Source organism: Artemia franciscana, chromosome 14 (genome assembly GCF_032884065.1).
Source record: "Artemia franciscana chromosome 14, ASM3288406v1, whole genome shotgun sequence".
Classification (NCBI taxonomy): Eukaryota; Metazoa; Arthropoda; class Branchiopoda; order Anostraca; family Artemiidae; genus Artemia; species Artemia franciscana.
In genome coordinates this window covers 25820707-25844746 of record NC_088876.1, presented here as the reverse complement: position 1 = coordinate 25844746, position 24040 = coordinate 25820707, and the positions used below count along the sequence as shown (strand labels likewise).

General features: G+C 32.9%; 1 protein-coding gene across 2 annotated transcripts in view; it reads right to left on the bottom strand.

Moving 5' to 3' along the window:
- Positions 1–756: 756 nt before the first annotated feature.
- LOC136035503 (uncharacterized) overlaps positions 757–24040 on the bottom strand; it is an 83341-nt gene continuing 60057 nt past the window's right edge. The window contains exons 8-12 of one of the 2 annotated variants that reach the window (XM_065717337.1): positions 21073–21297; positions 17515–17739; positions 14001–14225; positions 6261–6397; positions 757–3500 (exon numbers count right to left, since the gene is read on the bottom strand). In XM_065717337.1, coding sequence (XP_065573409.1) covers positions 3377–3500; positions 6261–6397; positions 14001–14225; positions 17515–17739; positions 21073–21297 — 936 coding nt within the window. In that variant the 3' untranslated portion in view covers positions 757–3376. Of the gene's footprint in view, positions 3501–6260; positions 6398–9350; positions 9845–14000; positions 14226–17514; positions 17740–21072; positions 21298–24040 lie in introns of those variants that run through there. The other variant, XM_065717338.1, reaches the window with a different exon arrangement.

Here is a 24040-nt window from a genome sequence, read left to right as displayed (position 1 = left end):
TTCTACCAAAATTGTATCTTTTTGGCATTCATTAAATTGATTTCTCAACAACATAATTCCTTTCATGGTTACACCCAGTGGTGGATTATGAAGACCAGGCTGCCCTGTTTTAGTCAACCATACTCTAATGATACTGTCCTCACCCGTGAGAACACCAGATCCCCCTGAATCATGGGGGTTAGGCATGATGAAAGCCTTTCCAATCACAACAGAAAAAAAAGTAGAAAGAAATTCCACAAAACCAGTCACAGGGTGAAAAGAAGAGAAGGAAAATATCTTAAATACCTTAATATTAACTGTTTAAACAGTAAAACAAAGAAAATAAGAAAATTAGCAAAATGCTTTTCGCTATGATAGATTGTTAGATTTTGGCCTTCAAATTCCAGCGCTTGTTCATTTTTTGAAGCGCCATCTAATTCTGCAAATTTGGCGGGGAATTAAATAAACCAGCGGATTTTTAAAAGGAATTGCTCGAGAAACTTCCTTCGGAAAAATTAAGGTTTGACCAAGAGAAGGAGACTGCATCTAAGATCAACTAACTTTGAAGCACAGCAAGTACGAACGTCATTAATAAAATAATCATAATAAATAAGACCGAATTCACGCAAATTCCTCAGGAAGGATAGATCAATACCACACAATCACAGGAAAAGGCATCCCAGGGATTCAATGGTGAAAATACAAACACTTATTTCACAGTCAGTTTTTTTTATTTTATTTTAAACGATGAAGCTAGATCGAAGAGAGGGAAGTAAATTAAAATAAGCATAAATTTATTTCTTTCAATATACGCACAAGGTCATAAAAATACTAACTGTACAACCAATTAACAAGGATATCTTTCTTCCAGGAATAAGACTGCTTTCACAGCCATTAGATCAAATTATTATCCTTCTAATCAATGAAAGAGAAAAAAGAATCTCAAAGAAGTAAAATACTACCAGTAATGGCATAATTCGACAGTAAGCTTAAGTCTAGCGAAGTATTTGGTGGATATCCAATTTGGTTTGCCCACCAAAATAGTGAATAATTTTTTATTAGAATATTCAGACTTCTCAATTTGCTTTTTGGCAGTTCTGTACATTGACGAATTTAATAATCCCAAATATGCACTTTAAGAAGAAACTGCAGTTTTTCGAAGAAAATGCTACAATTGTTTGCCTAAAGGTAACACCTTTACACCTGTAAATGGGACTTACTTATGCCTCCGCATGTCCCTATTATGTGCCTTCACTCGGACAAAGCTGAATGTATAGACTAGTTGTGCTATATTAGCCCCTTCTGTTCTTGTATAGCCTTTTTTATATTGTTTAGTCAGTTTTTGCAGTTTGTAGAGAAAAAAAAAAAGCTTAATAATGTTCATTTTATTTAACATAACGGCTAAGTTGGAAATATTCGGCCCTTTTGTTTCTTTTATTTGCAAACTTTATTCTTTTATTCTTTTGTTTCTTTTGGCTGCCAACTAACTGATTCAGCTGCATTGTATTTTTATATCTTTTTTTTTCGGTTTTGTGAAGAAAAACAAATTATAGATATTAATTTGCGATGATATTTTTAAAAATACTTCCTGTTTTTTTCTATTTTCTAAATATTGAGGGGTTTGAAAAAGGAACATTATTACAAACCGTTTCTTTAACTTATTTTAGATGGGAATTAGTTATACTGGGATGGCCATTAATAACATGGAAGAAGCAAATCACGGCGAATCTTCATAGACATAACCACGGGAGTCAAAAGCTGTTCAGAAGGTAAAACCCAAATTGACAACTTACTACTGGGAATTATGTGATTTCCAGTAATTTCATACGCACTACAATGTCTTATTCAGTTCCGTTTCCTGTTTTTATATAGGTATTAGTTAAACAGGACAGGTAATATAGTCCACTAATTTGCTTTCAGTTTTGAAATATGGAGTCAAATTACAAGTTTTGCAAATAACTCCGGCTAAAATTTGTATTTCTAGGGTGTTTCGTATTTTATTTTTAACTGTTATTAAAGGCCGTTTCATCATATAATTTGAGGACCTAGATTTTTTGAGTGTCCATTCTTTTTCACCATCAGAGATGTGTCAAAAAGTATTTTGAAATTGAAAAATCCCTGACCCAAATATTTATGTTAGTGCGAGTCCTCGCATTCAGTTTTCAGACAGTTAAATTTATGTTTACACCCCATCTAGAGGGGGGCACCGCTGTAGCGTTGCCAATTGTTGCATTGTAGTCAAACAATTGTAGCATTTTATGTCATAGGAGTGATTCTTTTATTTGATATGTGTGCTATTTTATACAATGAAATAAAACTTAAATGATTTTGAATTAATGGATAATGACCGTAACGAGCCCTGAATAGCATTTGGAAGTAATTTTTCAATAGAAAATTGTTTCTATCCATATAAAAGAAAATATATAAATCTCCCGTTTAGTATTCAGAAAATTTTCGAAAAGCAGAAGAACAAAGAGTAGCTTGTTAAGCAAATTATTAAAGAACAGTACAATTAATTTTAGAGAAATCTTAAGCAGAAATTCTAAAGAAAACCTTGTCCGCACATGAGTTAGTAAGTTGTCAATTTGGGTTTTACCTTCTGAACAGCTTTTGACTCCCGTGGTTATGTCTATGAAGATTCGCCGTGATTTGCTTCTTCCATGTTATTAAGGGCCATCCCAGTATAACTAATACCCATCTAAAATAAGTTAAAGAAACGGTTTGTAATAATGTTCCTTTTTCAAACCCCTCAATATTTAGAAAATAGAAAAAAAAAAACAGGAAGTATTTTTAAAAATATCATCGCAAATTAATACCTATAATTTGTTTTTCTTCACAAAACCGAAAAAAAAGATATAAAAATACAATGCAGCTGAATCAGTTAGTTTGCAGCCAAAAGAAACAAAAGAATAAAAGAATAAAGTTTGCAAATAAAAGAAACAAAAGGGCCTAATATTTCCAACTTAGCCGTTATGTTAAATAAAATGAACATTATTAAGCTTTTTTTTTTCTCTACAAACTGCAAAAACTGACTAAACAATATAAAAAAGGCTATACAAGAACAGAAGGGGCTAATATAGCACAACTAGTCTATACATTCAGCTTTGTCCGAGTGAAGGCACATAATAGGGACATGCGGAGGCATAAGTAAGTCCCATTTACAGGTGTAAAGGTGTTACCTTTAGGCAAACAATTGTAGCATTTGCTACGAAAAACTGCAGTTTCTTCTTAAAGTGCATATTTAGATTTTTAAAACAAAACAGTTAAAAATATTATTTGAAATAAACAAAATGACCTTGACAATAAATTATAAAAATAGAACAATGGCTAAATATGTTCTAAATGGCAAAGGGGAAAACACACACTATTAGATATTATTTGAACAAAAATTTTTTAGCTAAGTTGTTTTGCTAGTTGGTTCCGTGCCAAAACCTTCCTCGTAATTCCCTTTGACTTTGAAGTTTTGCGTGTAGTGCACAATGCAATACAGCTTTCCAGCATTGAATGAAAAAGAGTCCAGTCTATAAAGAAAAAATTAAATCTTTATAAAGCCAATTGATGAAACTAGATTATAAAGATAATGTCAGAGATAAATGACAGATTAGAAATGTATTAATTATTAGAGTCGAATGCTTTGAACTGTGTACGGTTCTATTCAAACAAAGGAAACACACAACCGTCTAAAGTCTGAACATCACCATCTTAATGACTATAAAGAAATCTAAGTATGGATGCACCATCAGGCAACAACCTTCTTGTGGGGGCAATACATTCTTTTACCTTCTTAGAAAAATAGTATGTTCTAGAATTCCCCCTTTACAATGATTCCGAATGGGCTAAGTGGGTCTACCACACTGGCTTTCGTAAGAACTTGTATTTCATTCTGACTAGTGAAAGAATTTCAGTCGACAAAGTCACGGACCTTTTTATATTCTTATATTAGGCAGTTTGTATTATTGAGTAATTATTTGAAACGGCTATTATCCAATGATTTTTTTCTTGTGATAACAATAAATAAAGTAGTTTTTGCCTCTTTAGACTTCTCTTTCTACTATTAGATTATCTATCTAAGTCCTTTTAGGATAATTTCAATGCTATTTGCTATAATCCAAAAGAGACATGCCTAGTTTCTTGATCAAACTGCAAGACCTGACAGATCACAAAACGGTGACAAACCCGATAACTCTAGATGCAAAAGTAACTTTTCATTTTCACCATTACTTTACATTTTGGAAAACTTACAAGACAAGCAGATTCTCTTTAATGTAGGTTAGGTTATGTCTAATTGGACTTAAGATCTGTTCCACAAAGTCCCATTGATATAGCTTAGAAGATTTTACCATTCAAAGGGTCTCGATGAAAAAAAAAGTATTTGATCAAGCACCTGATTTTGATCTCTTGCTGCGAAATATAAACTACTTGCTAGAACCATGTTAACAGATAGTGTGCCTCATCAGCCTATTGTTCACACGACTTGATCAGGACTGATTTCTGCAAAGTATGCACAAAACCACTGTAAAATTATAAAATGATTATTAATTATTTTTAATCAAAAATTCTTTAAAAAAGTACTCCCTATAAGTCAGAGGTCAAAATTATTTAAAAGAATTCAGCAATGTTTTTGTGGCCCTGCTTTTATTAAAAGGCCGTTCCAAACGAGCGCTGGCTATCATATGACACTTACTTTTGACATCACTGATCACCATATCGTACTTGGAGGAACTCGAGTTCAAGACTAGGTTAGAGTCTGATACTATGAAACTCGACTTGAGACTTATAATAACATATGCTCAATAAAATACTCATTGTATCTGGAGGTTGAATTGTTTCTTAAACTTGAGGACCTCTCCCCAATGTTACTTATATAGATTATTTTTTTTTCTTTTGTAAATTACTTCTTTCATACAAATATTCTCTATGTTTCTGTCTATGGATGTTCGAGTCTCGCATTAAACCGTTCTAGTGGATATTACAGATCTAATGCAATTCCTATGAGTTAGTTATAAAGATATTTAACCTCGACGAAGAATAGAGATGAAAACATCTCTTAATGCATGCAGAAAACTATCTTCAAATCATGGAACTATTATTGACTATTTTTGAAACCTGAATATTTTCAACATAAAACAAATATTTTTCTCACGTCATTTAGTAGTCTAATTCTTTTTGAGTGAATTCAACCACTGCTTCTTGGGTATTATCTTTATCAAAAGATTGTTCAGAATTTGTTTTGATTGCATGAAAATGATTCCTTGAACCACACTGCCTTTCCATTTACAATAGAAACGAGAATAAATTAAAAATGAGTGAAATTTACACCATATTGATAGAAAATGCACCCGCTTTTAATAGATTTTTTTTTCAACTGACATTAACTACCGTGTAACACATACCGTCACACTTGTATATGACATGACTGACTGTCATAATATACTTAAAAAAATTTAATTCGGGGCTGGGGTAGTTGCCGATTCCAAGATTTTGGATCTGCTACAAATACCGGATACCACGTCTGTATCGTGTCTAGAAATGACAGTATTTCGTGAGATTAATTACAGTTAATGAAATTACAATCATTGTCAAGTGAAGTCAGAGCAAAATAAGCATGAGAAAAAGCGGTCCCACGCCTAAACATTCAAGATTTCATTTCAGCAAAACGTAAATAAAAAATAATGTCGCGGTGTGAAGACATGTTGCTGTTCACAAGTGCATTACATCTTTTAATCATGCAAGTTGTGATGGTTGCATGGAAGCCAGTCCAACTTGATCACTTGAGACTGGTTCGAAGAACCCTTTCTCCTGGAAAACGATCCCTACCCATTGGAACAGCTTCTATATCTCCCGCACTTTATGAATTTTTTGGACCTTTCAAAGTTTTAATGTCATACAGCTACACACATACAGGTTCTCTTACAAACTGATCCGTATTTCGTTTAATTTAGTCATTAGCCTTCAAAACAATTTCTGCTGAACTAGGATTTCGTTTGCAATCTCTAGTGTTATAACACTAAAAGAGACCTGATTGCAATTTATGACCGCAAATTAGAAAAAAATTTCATCTTTCTTGTTACAAAAAACCCTTATATCTCAATCAAACTCTGTGGGAGCTAAGTGGAAGTGTCTAAGTTGGGCCTTTTGGTTTCCACTTAGAGTTCATAATATGCAGGGAGATCTTCTATAATGTTGTTTTTTTCTGTTCTTTTTTTTTTTTTTTTTTTTTTTACCAAGCTGTGGTAACAATTTATAATGCAAATTCACAAACGTCAAAGTTTAAAGTTTACCTTAATATGCATGAGCATTGTGAGCATTTGAAACAATTTTTGTGGTAAAGACGTCCCGAGCCTTCATGGCGTTCCATAGCATAGACTTTCTGATTACATGCACAACAGACATCAATTGTGACACTTGGTTGAATTTCCTAAAAATAAAACATGCACACATATATATTACATGCTTTGGGACAACACAACTCATGCTTATCATTTTTTGGGTAGTGTTAGACTCTTCAAATGTCTTTGAAAATTAAAGTAGCGCAAGCCGTGGATTTCAGGTTGCTTCACTCCACTATGATATTTCGACAGGACACGAGCCCATTCTTCTCAAACAGAAATTTCGAATTAAAAAAAAATTAAGCGTAAATAGAAGTTTCATGTGAAATTCCAATGACAAATGTACTTCAATTTTCATTTGACACTGACTCTGGTAAGTCTTATATAATATCTATACTACACTAAGGTGGAGATAACACATTGACAAAAATATTGACATTCAGTGGTGCAGGACAGATGTGTCTAATGAGCTGGGTGGTACAGAGCCCCGAGGACAAATGCCGCTGTTTTTTCCATAAAATTCGATATATATTGCAATAACTCTAACCAGATTTTCTGGACATTGGGAGCAAATAATTCCACGCAACAATCCGCTAATCCTATCCTACGAAGTTAGTATGTGGTTGCATACTATAGTGCAGGGTTCCTCGAAATTTCACCTTTATAAGGTTATATTTAAATAGGACAAATTGGTAGAGGAAAAATTTAAGATATTATTTTCAGTTGATAGTTTTTACCTATTATCAAATGCAAATTCTCATATGTAATTATGATTAAGTTATTGCGCAATAGATCAAAGGCATAGCTTTCAGGCATCTTTCAAGGCATCAGCCATTTTGCATCTACAATTGAAGCAAATGCATGAGTTTTTCGTCAAAGATTGTATTTTATAGTATTTTTTGGTGTCTTCAGGTAGATCTATAATTCCGAATGGTATAGTTTCGACTTTTTTTTCTCAAGTGCTTCTATCTAGCTAGAGTCCTGAAATAATAAATTTGGGTTGAAGAACATCATTAGCAACAACTCCATTGAGATCCAAGTAATAATTGCAACTTAATAACTAAAAAATTAACAACTAATAATAACTAATTAAATGCAAGTAATAAAGTTTTTGCCGAAATATTGCAAGGATGAAAATGTGGGAAAACAGCTGTATGTGCTTGATTTAAATAATGCTCAAATTTATATTTAAATAAAAATTACGTAACAAGAAAGTCTAGAATAAGAAGCTTCGATTGTTGATTAATAAAAGAAAACCCTTACAACTTGTACTTCTACCTTAATTTCTTTTTCTTTTTCATTGAGCACCTTTGAAGCCCGGTTTTCTGGAACTCCTCTCCTTCGAGTGGGGTCCACTTATGAGAATGACTAGACATATTATTAATGACAGCCCTTCTTTATATCAACTGTCCCAAATTTCGGATCGAAATAATTGACATAGTTTGATTAATCATTCCACAAAGACGTTCAACAACAGCAATTCATGCATCTTCAGATCAGACTGTGACAATACACTAATTTACGAAAAAAAGACTTTAAATTAGTAAAAACTGTATTAGATTTACAAAAAGAAATTTAAGATTGTGACAAAAATTATTTTTTAAAAATCAAACTTGAATGGTGTTGAAATAAGCTTTGAAGTACACTGAAGTAGCAACGAGCAATTCAAAAATGGAGTGGACAAACAAATTAAGAGGCATGCACGTTCCCAGAACTACTGTTCATTCAAGACCTTACCAGTAATTTTCAATTAGTTTTGATTGCTTGCCATTTCTCCTTTCCTCTTTGCTATGAATTAAGCTATTGCAGCTGAAGGAAATATTTACCAACAATATGTCACAAATATTCAACACAGCCAGGATAGATCTTTATAGTCGAGTCTTCCCTGTGTTTTTGATACTGAAGACAAGGCATGAAGTTTTCAGGAAATCACATAGCGAAATCAGGCAAATGACATTTATTCATAATTTTCTTTTCTATCGCTTTTTTTAGGAGGACCGTTAATTTTCAGATTTAAATTATTTTATGTCACAATCAAAAAAGCTCCGTAAGTCTTTCAATTAAGGAAGAACAAGGAGGACCAGTGTTTGAGCGTGATAACAAAAATGACTGGTATGATTTTTGGTACCATCCGATCTAAACTGAATGACAAAAGTAATTCCAAAAATGGAGTTATTATGTCGAGTGAGTCCGTTTTCCAACGAAAACTAATACACAGAACTAAGCCTTTGAACTCTGAAATTATCGGGGGAAGGAGTGAGCCTTATTGTCCAAAAAAATATTGATAATGATATTTATAATTTTTGGACTCTCGTTACAAATGGCTTTTCTTCCTTTTCCATTTTTACTAAAAATACGGGTTTCAAACAGAATTTACACCAGTTAAAAAAAAAAAAAAATTGATACAACAATCTTAGAGCAGTGTAAGGTCACTTGAGGCAAAGGCATTGTCAGAAATTCCCACTTCTTTCAACTCTTCAAGCTGAAAATTTCAAAAATCCCAATATTTTATGCGTTATTTTTTATAATTTTAGCATAAATCTATTTTGGGGCCTTATAGTTTTCTTCATTTCCCTTGTGAAGTATATAGAAAGGCTATCGATCTTCGATTACTCAGGACAGATGTTCAACCCGATCATTCTTCGTAATGGATTGCTTAGGCCATAACCGTGTTATCACACCTAAAAGTCGCATTTGACATTTTTCACACTTGTAAGATAATTGTCAACCATTAGCAAAGCTATTCTTCTAAAAATGACTAAATTTCTTTCAATGGCATTGAAGTAATGAAAATACAATATCAGCTGAAATTTTTCAAGCATTTCCTAAATTAAATTCTCGGCGATTTATTCTTGTTCTTCGAAATGACGACCAAATCGAGAATTAGAGGAAATGTCTATTTAGTGACAGATTCACATGTATGGGTTTTCCCATTAGAAAACCAAAAGGAGAAGCCCAAGACTTGTTCACTCGAAAATGCTTATATTCCTGTTAAGTGTCATCTCTGTAAATTTCCCTTAGTTCAATAACTATTTATTTCTCTATATATTTCCCTTAGTTCGAAACAGTGTAATTTGTGCACTCTTCCTCAAAAGTAATCATGTTACTCCTTCGCAGGCTAGAAGAAAACCAAAAACCTATGGTTTTTCTACAACAAAAATCATGCCATAACTCTCGTTGTACCTAACGGAAAACCAAGGTGAAAACCAACGGTTTTTGTGAAAAACTATCGGTTGTTCCCATTCGTTTGAATTAGCCATAAGAGACTTGCTGCCTTTTGGGCGTAAAATCAGGAATGATTCATATATACATCAACTTAAAATCAAATTCTTATACTTAGAATTTTATTAATCTATAAGCACAGGCTGTACTAAGATACATGCTTAGTATACCCTGAAAAATAAGTTAGTCACTAATTGACACCGAAAATGCACAACTGTAAAAAAAGAACTTAGAGTAACGACTTCTAAACTCCTTAAAGTACTTCAATTCGTTCTGAAAGATTTCGATAGTATAATTTGGTCCAAAAAGCATCACTGGAAAAATTGAATGCACGATAAGTATAATACCTCATCTCATACGGGGTAACAGGGTGGGATATGAAAAAAGGTAACCAAATCAGAAATAGGCATAGGTTTTTTTTTTACTTTTCTGCCCAACCTTGTACATAAAACACACGGTTGAAAAAAATTGTAATAAAAGTTCAACAATAAAATAAAAGCTTAAATTTATTGGCGTCAACAGTCGCACGAGGGTGCGCATTTTCTATTCTGGGTACCTTACTTTCCCTTTCATTGAAAAAAAGAAGTGTTTTATACATTAAAAAATAAGAACTGTAAATGACGTAAATGTCTTCAATACAAAAAAAAACTTAATTTAGGTCTCGTACAGAATAACATAAGCATCTGTTTATTTATTTTTATATAAATAAAGAAGACCGTTTCTGATAGATCTTGGGAGTCACATGATTGACACAGAGGACTCCTCCTTCCAGAGAAATTCGAAGATTGTGGCATAAAAAGCCAATAGAAATTTTTTTTTTAATATTTTCATTATAAAAAGAATTTCTCCCTCCTTACACATGAAATAAGAGTTGGAAATGAAAAACAACAAGCAAGAAAAATAAGATCCTATCTAAGAATCGAGTAGTTACAGAACGATAGATAATAATTATTAAAAAAAAGAAGCAGCTCAGATTAGAAAAAAACCCTAAATCAATAGTTTTCTATTTAAATAAACACACAAGCGAATAGATGTGTATGGTGAAGTGAATCTACCTCCACCATTAATTCTAGTTTTTACTAGAGAATAAAATTCAGGTCGGAGACATGTCATTTTGGACCTTAGTAATAATGAATTACTTATTTATAAGAAATAGACCGAAAATACAAACTAGCAAAAGAACAAAATAGCCAAAGTACATGAAGAGACTTCGAAAGGCCTCAAATCTCAAGTGTCTCAAAATAAAAGTTGTTCTTAGGGAATCAGAGTGTGCTTGAAAATAGTGCTGAAAACCCTACCAAAAACGTAGAAAAAAGGAAATATTTCTAGCCTAAACCACAACATTTGATTAGGGGATGGCGCTTAGAATTTCGTTCTAAACACTTTCATTGACCCATCCTCGAAGAGTAATGAGCCAAAGTCATGGAATTATGATCAAACAGAAACCGAGAAGCCGACTGGTTTTGGTTATCTACTGCTATCTATATCTTGCATGCATTTTTTTCCAGTCAAAAATTATATTAATTTTGATCATGTGTCAATTTTCATACAATTAGTCTTTATTACGCGGACACAGTCAGGAAACTTTTTGAGAACACCAAAAGGGGAAACAAGCGGGGGGGGGGGGGGGTAAGATTATAGAAAATTTCTTACATGCTCAGTTTTCAAACAAAAAAAAACAACTCAAAATTAAATCAAAACAAATTTTCAGTAAAAATGCATAGAAAAAATTAACAAAATGTAATTAAAGTACATTGCCTCTCACTCAGATTATCTGTCTTCACTTATTTCCCAATTAGCCATGGCTTTTAAATTTATCATCACTTGATTTTAATTCAAAACAAGCGGACTAGAACTCGGACTTTGGCCTCGACCTTGTTATGAAGTACTTGACTTTAAAAAAATCGGAGGAGACTCATTCTCTTGACCCCCGTACTCTATCCATAACAATTCTGAAACCTATTGCGTCATTGAAACATTGTGTTTATTGAAAACTATAAGTATTTTGAACAGTTTACCTTAATTTTTCAGAATATTGACGAAAAATAAAAATCAAATCACTATAACAGTCAAGATGAATGGTGAGAGCTAGTGAAAATAAACTGAATTTTTAACACACAATGATATTAATTCCTGAAAATCTTAGCAATTCAATATCTTGTTTAATAGAATTTTTCTTTCAAAGATATACATAAAAAAAATTAATAATATATTTTTTTTTTAGTATGAATATTGATAACCCCTATAAACTACATATTATAATTTTATATATATATAAATGAATTATAAAATCCTATAAAATTTCAAGCTTAAAAACGACCAAAAATTACTCTCAAAGAACAAACTATACTAAAAACGAACACAAATTAAAATAAATAATCCTATCAAACATAAAAATATCTAACACTGACTTAGATGAATAGATAAATCCAAAAATGAAGGAAAATGAAACTGAAAACTCTAGTCAGACTTAAACGAACAAAAATTACTACAAGCAGAATTTTGTCTACTCTCTCATCCCTTCCCTAAGCCAGAAAAGTTCTAAAGCCTATTGCGTAATTTTGGCTTCACTGAAAAAATTATTATAACAATTTTTCTAATATTAATAAAGCAGAAAAATGAAAAGAATACACTGAAATAGAATCTTGAATTGCTGAGATTTCTTATCATGTATATTATTATATATTAAATATCATTATATGTTAAATATTAAGTTTATTTTCATTAGTTCTTTCCAGTCATCTTGATTGTTATAGGGTTTTATTTCTTAGTTTTCGGCAGTGTTTATAACTTTAGGGGGGCAGTAGGCAGTAGCTTAGTAGTTTAGTAGGGGCAGTAGCCAAAATCCGGTTTGTAGCAACTTTAGTTTGTTTTAAGTTTTGACTTGAGTACTCAATTCAATTTTTCTCTTTTTAGGATTTATTTATTCATCTAAGTCCGTATCTCTTATCTTGATGTTTGATCTGATTATTTATTTTAAGTTCTTTTCGTTTTAAGTTTTATTTATTCTGTGATGGTAATTTCTGGTTGTTTTAAGTTTGAATTATTGCATGATTTTATTTTGTTGGTCCTAAGTTTAATATGGCTCTTTACTTTTATTTCAGAAAGCTATTTTTAATTAATGCTAAACAAAAATTTTAAATCCACTCGTGTCAGGGATACATTACTCGCTGTCGTTTTATCTAAGTCTAAATTATAAAGTTAGATATTCACCTTTGATTCTTTAGACTTCCAAAATTCAAGGGAGGAAGTACTTGTCATTTCTATCACAACTATTGCGTGAATACTACGTGAATGCAAGAAAAAAGTCAGGAAATTGAGAGAACCACAAAATAATTCAAGATAACAGCCACAGGTTAGGAAATATTTCAAGTAAAACATATAAATCAGAAGTGATGGAATTTGTGCAAATAAAAGCTTCATATCTAATCTGAGAAAAATAACTTTGTCCTTTAAAAGGCGAAGGCAATATAAGAACTTTTTTTGTAAATTTCAAACCGATACATTACTATACAGAAGCATATTTATCGGATTAAACATATAGGATATATATATATATATATATATATATATATATATATATATATATATATATATATATATATATATATATATATATATATATATATATATAATATATGGGAACCGACGTATTTCTACCTGGAAACTGGAAAATCCCACCCCATTACTTAAAATTCCACTGCAATAAAAAATCATAAGCCAAGGCAAAAGTTAAAGGTCGTGAATGTCGGAAAATTAAAGTTAAAGGTCGGAACGTGAGAAAAGCCTCTCATGTTCCGATTGCCGCGGCACGGCGACGGAGCCGCCGGGCTCCCGTTACTAAGTTTATATGCTAGATTAAAACAAAGTTTCACCATAAAGGATAAGGCTAAATAATAATATAAACAGCAATGCAGTTTTGAAAAACACCTTTCCACCTATACGACCTTAACTGTCTGACAACCTATAGAATAGTTCTTGCGGTCAAGAGCAGAAGAAAACACTCATGAATAAAATCGATGCTTTATAAGCCGGCAAAGCTTGCCGAGCAGCCGAAATTTTCCTTAAACGAGAATCATGAAACAATATTGACTAGGGGAATCAATGCCTTATGCAAAGGGCAAAGGTTGGTCAATTGACAGATTCCCCCTGAAAGAAAAAACACGAGATAATGCCGGGCTTTGTAGGCCAGCATTAGTGAAAAAGTACCAACTAAGGGAATCGGTGCTTTATGAGAGGGAAAAAGCTAGGCAACTGCCAGAATTCGTCTTGAGAGGAGAAATACAGGATAGTGTTGACTTTTAAGAGCCACCCGATGCCACAAAAATTTCTATATTACGGCAACGCTTACTGATCTGACCTGAAGCAAAAATCTGGATTTTTACTTAGAAAGACATATAGAAAGAAACATTAGAAAATCCTGACTAGAAGGTGGCAACATCTAAAACTACTTATCACAAATCTATGTACTTTAGTCCTTGATTTCTGCTCATTCACCGGTGTGGTACGCTGATTGTTCCAGGCCTCGAACCGGGCCTTAATATCTCTGGTACTTTCCAACGAGTGCTCAATACCTTCTTCTTCGTAAAGGGACAAATGGGATAGGCGCTGATTAAGTCGGTTCTCATTTTCAACTTCTGCTTCCCATCTTTCAAATTTGTTTATCAAATTTTTGGCAATGGCTCGTTCGTTCGTCTGAAAGAAGAAAGTGTATATACAAATTTAAAGATAACCAAGGAGCCACTTAAAAGCGAGAAAAGACGAAAAAGATTGTTTAGTAAAAACACAAGATCCTCTGTTTAGTATTTTTTACCATCTCCCAGCCCTTACTGACAACTTACAGCCCTTAACCTGAGGACTTTGGGGAGGAAATACATATATATATATATATATATATATATATATATATATAATATATATATATATATATATATATATATATATATATATATATATATATATATATATATATATATATATATATATATATATATATATATATATATATATATATATATATATATATATAATATATGGGAGCCGACGTATTTCTACCTGGGACCTGGAAAATCCCACCCCATTCCTTAAAATTCCACTGCAATAAAAAATCATAAGCCAAGGCAAAAGTTAAAGGTCGTGAATGTCAGAAAATTGAAGTTAAAGGTCGGAACGTGAGAGAAGCCTCTCACGTTCCGAGTGCCGCGGCACGGCGACGGAGCCGCCGGGCTCCCGGGACTAAGTTTATATGCTAGATTAAAACAAAGTTTCTCCATAAAGGATAAGGCTAAATAATAATATAAACAGCAATGTAACCAGAAGTTTCACGACGAAAATGTTTATCTTTACCATTTATTTATATCCAGCCCTTACTGACAACTTACAACCCTTAACCTGAGGACTTTGGGGAGGAAATATATATATATCTATATATATATATATATATATATATATATATATATATATATATATATATATATATATATATATATATATATATAATATATATGGGAGCCGACGTATTTCTACCTGGAACCGGGAAAATCCCGCCCCATTCCTTAAAATTCCACTGCAATAGAAAATCATAAGCCAAGGCAAAAGTTAAAGGTCGTGAATGTCGGAAAATTAAAGTTAAAGGTCGGAACGTGAGAGAAGCCTCTCGCGTTCCGAGTGCCGCGGCACGGCGACGGAGCCGCCGGGCTCCCGTTACTAAGTTTATATGCTAGATTAAAACAAAGTTTCACCATAAAGAATAAGGCTAAATAATAATATAAACAGCAACGTAACCAGAAGTTTCACGACGAAAATGTTTATCTTTACCATTTATTTGTCGTTTGAATTTCGTCCTCTCAAGTTTAAAAGTTATTTTCATTAAATTGACATTAAGGAGTTTAGGCAATGTTTGATTTTTCCAAAAAAGGTATTGGATACATAAAACTTAAAACAAAAATACAAATTATTTGGACTTAAAGCAGTTCCAAGAACCTTAGATTTAGTCAGAAGATTTAGATTTAGAAGGTCACACTAACAGTATTTTTATGCAACGCTGTTTCAGAAACCTGTTCATTGAGTCTAAAGTAAACGATGGAGAAACATAATATTTTGCTGATTTTGATTTGGCTGATATGCCTGAGTAAAGCAAATATACATTTTTGCGATTAGCGCGTTTGTATATAAACAATATACAATCCATATATAGAAAGTCTTCATAAAAAACAATTCAATATCAAAAATATCTATTTTTTCTGTTTACTGATCCTTGTCTTTAGGGAATCTGTTGACATATTTGGCTAAGTTTGTTCGTCAAAATGACCTGGGGTGCTGACTTAAGAGTTAAATTTACGAGGACCAAAAGCTGAAATGTGAAGATGAATGCAGCAAAAAGCCGCAGGAAATGGATTTTTTGTTGCACATTTCTGCTGCAATGAGTTGTATGTAACATGTACTGTATATAGCATACAGATATAGTATATACAGTATATAGTATATATTATAGTACACACTGTATAGTATAGTATGTAGTATGTAGTATATAGTAGGACACTGAAGTTTCGGTTCTTCTTATTAATTTTATATTTTATCATTTAGGGCGTTTTTCTGAATATTCCCTGAATAACTATGGTTCGATAATTTTTTTTTTCCTACAAACCCCAAACAATCAAAAGGTTAATTTAGTATTTTGACGCTAAAACTCCCAATTAGAATTGACTCACTTGACATTGAATCGAAGATTTTCATTTATTGTTTGAATAATGAATTCAAAGTCTGTCACCAGACAGTAATAAAAAAAAAAATCTTATTCAATAAAAGCTATCATTGCATAAAACATTGTATAAAAACAATCATTAAACAATTTTATTTGAGATTATGAACAGAGGTTCAGAGAGAATACTTGTGAAAATGCTGTGACTCAAAAACTTTTTAATAATATGGTAGTTTTACAGTATCGTGTAGATGATCCAATCCGGTTATAGAAAGCGACGCAATCTTCACATATTCAAATAGATATATTACATTTCACTTTTTAATACACACTAACAATATAACTGGATACAGGTAAACGCCACAAAGGTAGAACCAAAGAAAATAGAGCACATTTCAGCTATACTATTACGTTTATAAGCGATTCCTATAGTCCCCAGTAGATTACAGCTCAACGTCAACATATATAAATGAACACACTATGAGAATTTATTTTTTACATTAACGATCTGATTACAAAAATCTATCTGTGAAACAGAGACAGACATAAAAATTACAGAAAGAATAAAGCAAAACTAAAACTAATTTGGATATTTAGGGATTTTTGTATGGTGTTGTCGGATATTTTGGATGGCAAGACATATTTTCAGCCGAGTATGCAGATGAAGACCTCATGGCTAAGCCTTCAAATAATTAGACTTTCGTTTATTGTTTTTGTTTTGTGCATAGCAGTTTTGAAAAACACCTTTCCACCTATACGACCTTAACTGTCTGACAACCTATAGAATAGTTCTTGCGGTCAAGAGCAGAAGAAAACACTCAGGAATAAAATCGATGCTTTATAAGCCGGCAAAGCTTGCCAGGCAGCCGAAATTTTCCTTAAACGAGAATCATGAAACAATATTGACTAGGGGAATCAATGCCTTATGCAAAGGGCAAAGGTTGGTCAATTGACAGATTCCCCCTGAAAGAAAAAACACAAGATAATGCTGGGCTTTGTAGGCCAGCATTAGTGAAAAAGTACCAACTAAGGGAATCGCTGCTTTATGAGAGGGAAAAAGCTAGGCAACTGCCAGAATTCGTCTTGAGAGGAGAAATACAGGATAGTGTTGACTTTTAAGAGCCACCCGATGCCACAAAAATTTCTATATTACGGAAACGCTTACTGATCTGACCTGAAGCAAAAATCTGGATTTTTACTTAGAAGGACATATAGAAAGAAACATTAGAAAATCCTGACTAGAAGGTGGCAACATCTAAAACTACTTATCACAAATCTATGTACTTTAGTCCTTGATTTCTGCTCATTCACCGGTGTGGTACGCTGATTGTTCCAGGCCTCGAACCGGGCCTTAAAATCTCTGGTACTTTCTAACGAGTGCTCAATACCTTCTTCTTCGTAAAGGGACAAATGGGATTGGCGCTGATTAGGTCGGTTCTCTTTTTCATCTTCTGCTTCCCATCTTTCAAATTTGTTTATCAGATTTTTGGCAATGGCTCGTTCGTTCGTCTGAAAGAAGAAAGTGTATATACAAATTTAAAGATAACCAAGGAGCCCCTTAAAAAGCGAGAAAAGACGAAAAAGATTGTTTAGTAAAAACACAAGATCCTCTGTTTAGTATTTTTTACCATCTTCCAGCCCTTACTGACAACTTACAGCCCTTAACCTGAGGACTTTGGGGAGGAAATATATATATATATATATATATATATATATATATATATATATATATATATATATATATATATATATATATATATATATATATATATATATAGATATATATAGATATATATATATATATACATATATATATATATATATATATATATATATATATATATATATAATATATGGGAGCCGACGTATTTCTACCTGGGACCTGGAAAATCCCACCCCATTCCTTAAAATTCCACTGCAATAAAAAATCATAAGCCAAGGCAAAAGTTAAAGGTCGTGAATGTCAGAAAATTGAAGTTAAAGGTCGGAACGTGAGAGAAGCCTCTCACGTTCCGAGTGCCGCGGCACGGCGACGGAGCCGCCGGGCTCCCGTTACTAAGTTTATATGCTAGATTAAAACAAAGTTTCTCCATAAAGGATAAGGCTAAATAATAATATAAACAGCAATGTAACCAGAAGTTTCACGACGAAAATGTTTATCTTTACCATTTATTTATATCCAGCCCTTACTGACAACTTACAACCCTTAACCTGAGGACTTTGGGGAGGATATATATATATATATATATATATATATATATATATATATATATATATATATATATATATATATATATATATATATATATATATATATATATATATATATAATATATATCGGAGCCGACGTATTTCTACCTGGAACCGGGAAAATCCCACCCCATTCCTTAAAATTCCACTGCAATAGAAAATCATAAGCCAAGGCAAAAGTTAAAGGTCGTGAATGTCGGAAAATTAAAGTTAAAGGTCGGAACGTGAGAGAAGCCTCTCGCGTTCCGAGTGCCGCGGCACGGCGACGGAGCCGCCGGGCTCCCGTTACTAAGTTTATATGCTAGATTAAAACAAAGTTTCACCATAAAGAATAAGGCTAAATAATAATATAAACAGCAATGTAACCAGAAGTTTCACGACGAAAATGTTTATCTTTACCATTTATTTGTCGTTTGAATTTCGTCCTCTCAAGTTTAAAAGTTATTTTCATTAAATTGACATTAAGGAGTTTCGGCAATGTTTGATTTTTCCAAAAAAGGTATTGGATACATAAAACTTAAAACAAAAATACAAATTATTTGGACTTAAAGCAGTTCCAAGAACCTTAGATTTAGTCAGAAGATTTAGATTTAGAAGGTCACACTAACAGTATTTTTATGCAACGCTGTTTCAGAAACCTGTTCATTGAGTCTAAAGTAAACGATGGAGAAACATAATATTTTGCTGATTTTGATTTGGCTGATATGCCTGAGTAAAGCAAATATACATTTTTGCGATTAGCGCGTTTGTATATAAACAATATACAATCCATATATAGAAAGTCTTCATAAAAAACAATTCAATATCAAAAATATCTATTTTTTCTGTTTACTGATCCTTGTCTTTAGGGAATCTGTTGACATATTTGGCTAAGTTTGTTCGTCAAAATGAACTGGGGTGCTGACTTAAGAGTTAAATTTACGAGGACCAAAAGCTGAAATGTGAAGATGAATGCAGCAAAAAGCCGCATGAAATGGATTTTTTGTTGCACCTTTCTGCTGCAATGAGTTGTATGTAACATGTACTGTATATAGCATATAGTATATACTGTAGTATATATAGCATACAGATATAGTATATACAGTATATAGTATATATTATAGTACACACTGTATAGTATAGTATGTAGTATGTAGTATATAGTAGGACACTGAAGTTTCGGTTCTTCTTATTAATTTTATATTTTATCATTTAGGGCGTTTTTCTGAATATTCCCTGAATAACTATGGTTCGATAATTTTTTTTTTCCTACAAACCCCAAACAATCAAAAGGTTAATTTAGTATTTTGACGCTAAAACTCCCAATTAGAATTGACTCACTTGACATTGAATCGAAGATTTTCATTTATTGTTTGAATAATGAATTCAAAGTCTGTCACCAGACAGTAATAAAAAAAAAAATTTTATTCAATAAAAGCTATCATTGCATAAAACATTGTATAAAAACAATCATTAAACAATTTTATTTGAGATTATGAACAGAGGTTCAGAGAGAATACTTGTGAAAATGCTGTGACTCAAAAACTTTTTAATAATATGGTAGTTTTACAGTATCGTGTAGATGATCCAATCCGGTTATAGAAAGCGACGCAATCTTCACATATTCAAATAGATATATTACATTTCACTTTTTAATACACACTAACAATATAACTGGATACAGGTAAACGCCACAAAGGTAGAACCAAAGAAAATAGAGCACATTTCAGCTATACTATTACGTTTATAAGCGATTCCTATAGTCCCCAGTAGATTACAGCTCAACGTCAACATATATAAATGAACACACTATGAGAATTTATTTTTTACATTAACGATCTGATTACAAAAATCTATCTGTGAAACAGAGACAGACATAAAAATTACAGAAAGAATAAAGCAAAACTAAAACTAATTTGGATATTTAGGGATTTTTGTATGGTGTTGTCGGATATTTTGGATGGCAAGACATATTTTCAGCCGAGTATGCAGATGAAGACCTCATGGCTAAGCCTTCAAATAATTACTTTCGTTTATTGTTTTTGTTTTGTGCATAGCAGTTTTGAAAAACACCTTTCCACCTATACGACCTTAACTGTCTGACAACCTATAGAATAGTTCTTGCGGTCAAGAGCAGAAGAAAACACTCAGGAATAAAATCGATGCTTTATAAGCCGGCAAAGCTTGCCAGGCAGCCGAAATTTTCCTTAAACGAGAATCATGAAACAATATTGACTAGGGGAATCAATGCCTTATGCAAAGGGCAAAGGTTGGTCAATTGACAGATTCCCCCTGAAAGAAAAAACACAAGATAATGCTGGGCTTTGTAGGCCAGCATTAGTGAAAAAGTACCAACTAAGGGAATCGCTGCTTTATGAGAGGGAAAAAGCTAGGCAACTGCCAGAATTCGTCTTGAGAGGAGAAATACAGGATAGTGTTGACTTTTAAGAGCCACCCGATGCCACAAAAATTTCTATATTACGGAAACGCTTACTGATCTGACCTGAAGCAAAAATCTGGATTTTTACTTAGAAGGACATATAGAAAGAAACATTAGAAAATCCTGACTAGAAGGTGGCAACATCTAAAACTACTTATCACAAATCTATTTACTTTAGTCCTTGATTTCTGCTCATTCACCGGTGTGGTACGCTGATTGTTCCAGGCCTCGAACCGGGCCTTAAAATCTCTGGTACTTTCTAACGAGTGCTCAATACCTTCTTCTTCGTAAAGGGACAAATGGGATTGGCGCTGATTAGGTCGGTTCTCTTTTTCATCTTCTGCTTCCCATCTTTCAAATTTGTTTATCAGATTTTTGGCAATGGCTCGTTCGTTCGTCTGAAAGAAGAAAGTGTATATACAAATTTAAAGATAACCAAGGAGCCCCTTAAAAAGCGAGAAAAGACGAAAAAGATTGTTTAGTAAAAACACAAGATCCTCTGTTTAGTATTTTTTACCATCTTCCAGCCCTTACTGACAACTTACAGCCCTTAACCTGAGGACTTTGGGGAGGAATATATATATATATATATATATATATATATATATATATATATATATATATATATATATATATATATATATATATATATATATATATATATATATATATAATATGGGAGCCGACGTATTTCTACCTGGGACCTGGAAAATCCCACCCCATTCCTTAAAATTCCACTGCAATAAAAATAAAAAATCATAAGCCAAGGCAAAAGTTAAAGGTCGTGAATGTCGGAAAATTGAAGTTAAAGGTCGGAACGTGAGAGAAGCCTCTCACGTTCCGAGTGCCGCGGCACGGCGACGGAGCCGCCGGGCTCCCGTTACTAAGTTTATATGCTAGATTAAAACAAAGTTTCTCCATAAAGGATAAGGCTAAATAATAATATAAACAGCAATGTAACCAGAAGTTTCACGACAAAAATGTTTATCTTTACCATTTATTTGTCGTTTGAATTTCGTCCTCTCAAGTTTAAAATTTATTTTCATTAAATTGACGTTAAGGAGTTTAGGCAATGTTTGATTTTTCCAAAAAAGGAATTGGATACATAAAACTTAAAACAAAAATACAAATTATTTGGACTTAAAGCAGTTCCAAGAACCTTAGATTTAGTCAGAAGATTTAGATTTAGAAGGTCACACTAACAGTATTTTTATGCAACGCTGTTTCAGAAACCTGTTCATTGAGTCTAAAGTAAACGATGGAGAAACATAATATTTTGCTGATTTTGATTTGGCTGATATGGCTGAGTAAAGCAAATATACATTTTTGCTAAAACCAAACCCCTAAAATCAATTTTTTTTTTCAAAGACGAGAGCTCGGAGATTTTTCTTTGCTCAGATTAAGTCTTCGTTTTGCCGAATTTCAATAAAAAAGAAATGTAATTAAAGAGTGTTTATTGTAATTTTTACCAAACTTTGAATAAAATAAAAACAAACTTCGATTCCATAAAAGTATATAATAGAAACACAGATTTGAAATGACTCGGACTCAGGATAAAGAAAAATAAAGAACTGGCTATTGTTTGCTGTTCAAACTCAGCAACATGTCATTGTTTTCGCCTGGGAATTGGTTCTGCCTCCCAGTGATTAAATAAAAGAAAAACAGGTTTTTTCAACTAAAAATAAGGAGCAACATTAAAACTTTAAACATACAGAAACTATTCAGTATATGAGGGGGTGCTCCCTTCTCATTGTTCTCAATACCTCGCTCTTCATGCTTCGTTTTTTCAGTTGTTCTTAAAGAATTGAGGGGGGGGGGCAAACTTTAGCACAAAGAGCATGATATGATTCCTTTACAAAGGGATATATGTTCTGATTTTCTAATCGTTTTTCCAATCATACCGGAAATCCTCCCTCCGTAGAAAATCTTTCATTGAAATTCTCCACTCCAATTCAAAGTTTCGCCCACAGAAGATTCCCTGAAGATTCCCTGAAGATTCCACAGAAGATTCCACTGAGAATTTATCCCGTGGAAATATTTCTCTATAGAGGATTTTCTCCCGCAGAAAATTCCCCGATGGAAAATTTCTCCCGTGAAACATCCTCCCCACGGAAAAAAAGGCCCAGGTAATTTTAGCCCTTTTGAAAATTTCCCCATGGCAATTTCCCCAAAACATCCTCACATTTAAAATTAAATAGACAAAGAAATAGCAATTCAAATAAAAAGAATTTTGTAGAGGAATTCTAGCAAATTCCCCCCGTGTAAAGCTTTAGAGTTAATCCTTGGAAACTTCCCTCTCCATGAAGAATACCCCTACAGAAAATTGCCCATCTCCAAAAAATGTCTATTTACTTCCAATAACAAATACTACATGTAAATAATAGGTAAACTTCATAACTTACAGCCCTTTCCCCACGGAAATGGCTAGTTACATTCCAATCTTTTTCGTCACTTAAAAATAACACAAAATTACAGATTTTTGCAGATGGGAGCAACAGACCTTTATAGTAGGGTTCTCTGATATGCTGAATATGGTATTATTTTCATTAAGGTCTTGCGTTTTTTTTTGGGGGGTGTTTCCCCCTTTCTCGAAAATCCCGCAAATTTTTTCAGGCTTGTTACTTTTGATAGATATATTAATCTTAATAAATTTTATTTATCTGAAATCAGCATAAAAAGCCAATTCGCTTGATAAATCTATTGTTATCAAAATTCTGTTTCTTAGAGGTTCGGTGACTATTGGGTCGAGTCTCTCCTTACTAACAGTTCGTTACCAGGAACTGTTTGATTAACTGATCAGCTTTGGAAAACACTCTTAGAAGGGACACTGGCGGGCATGAAAGTTAATTTCATTACAACACCGTATAAGTATTTCTGAGACCCATATTACGGGACTTCCGCGATTTGAGTAAATCAGTTTTTCTTAGAATTAAAGACTACTTAATGAAAATCTTCCCAGCCATGATAGATGGTGCTGCTCGCGAACCACGCCTTCACTGACTACTGAAACTTCGTGATGTGATCCCTACAAACTGGCTTAATTCTATGGTGGCTGAATCACAGTCACTGTCACGGCACTTACAAACCCATGTCTCTTGCTAGTTTGATCTCAACTTGGAGAAGGTCGTCAGGGGAAATATA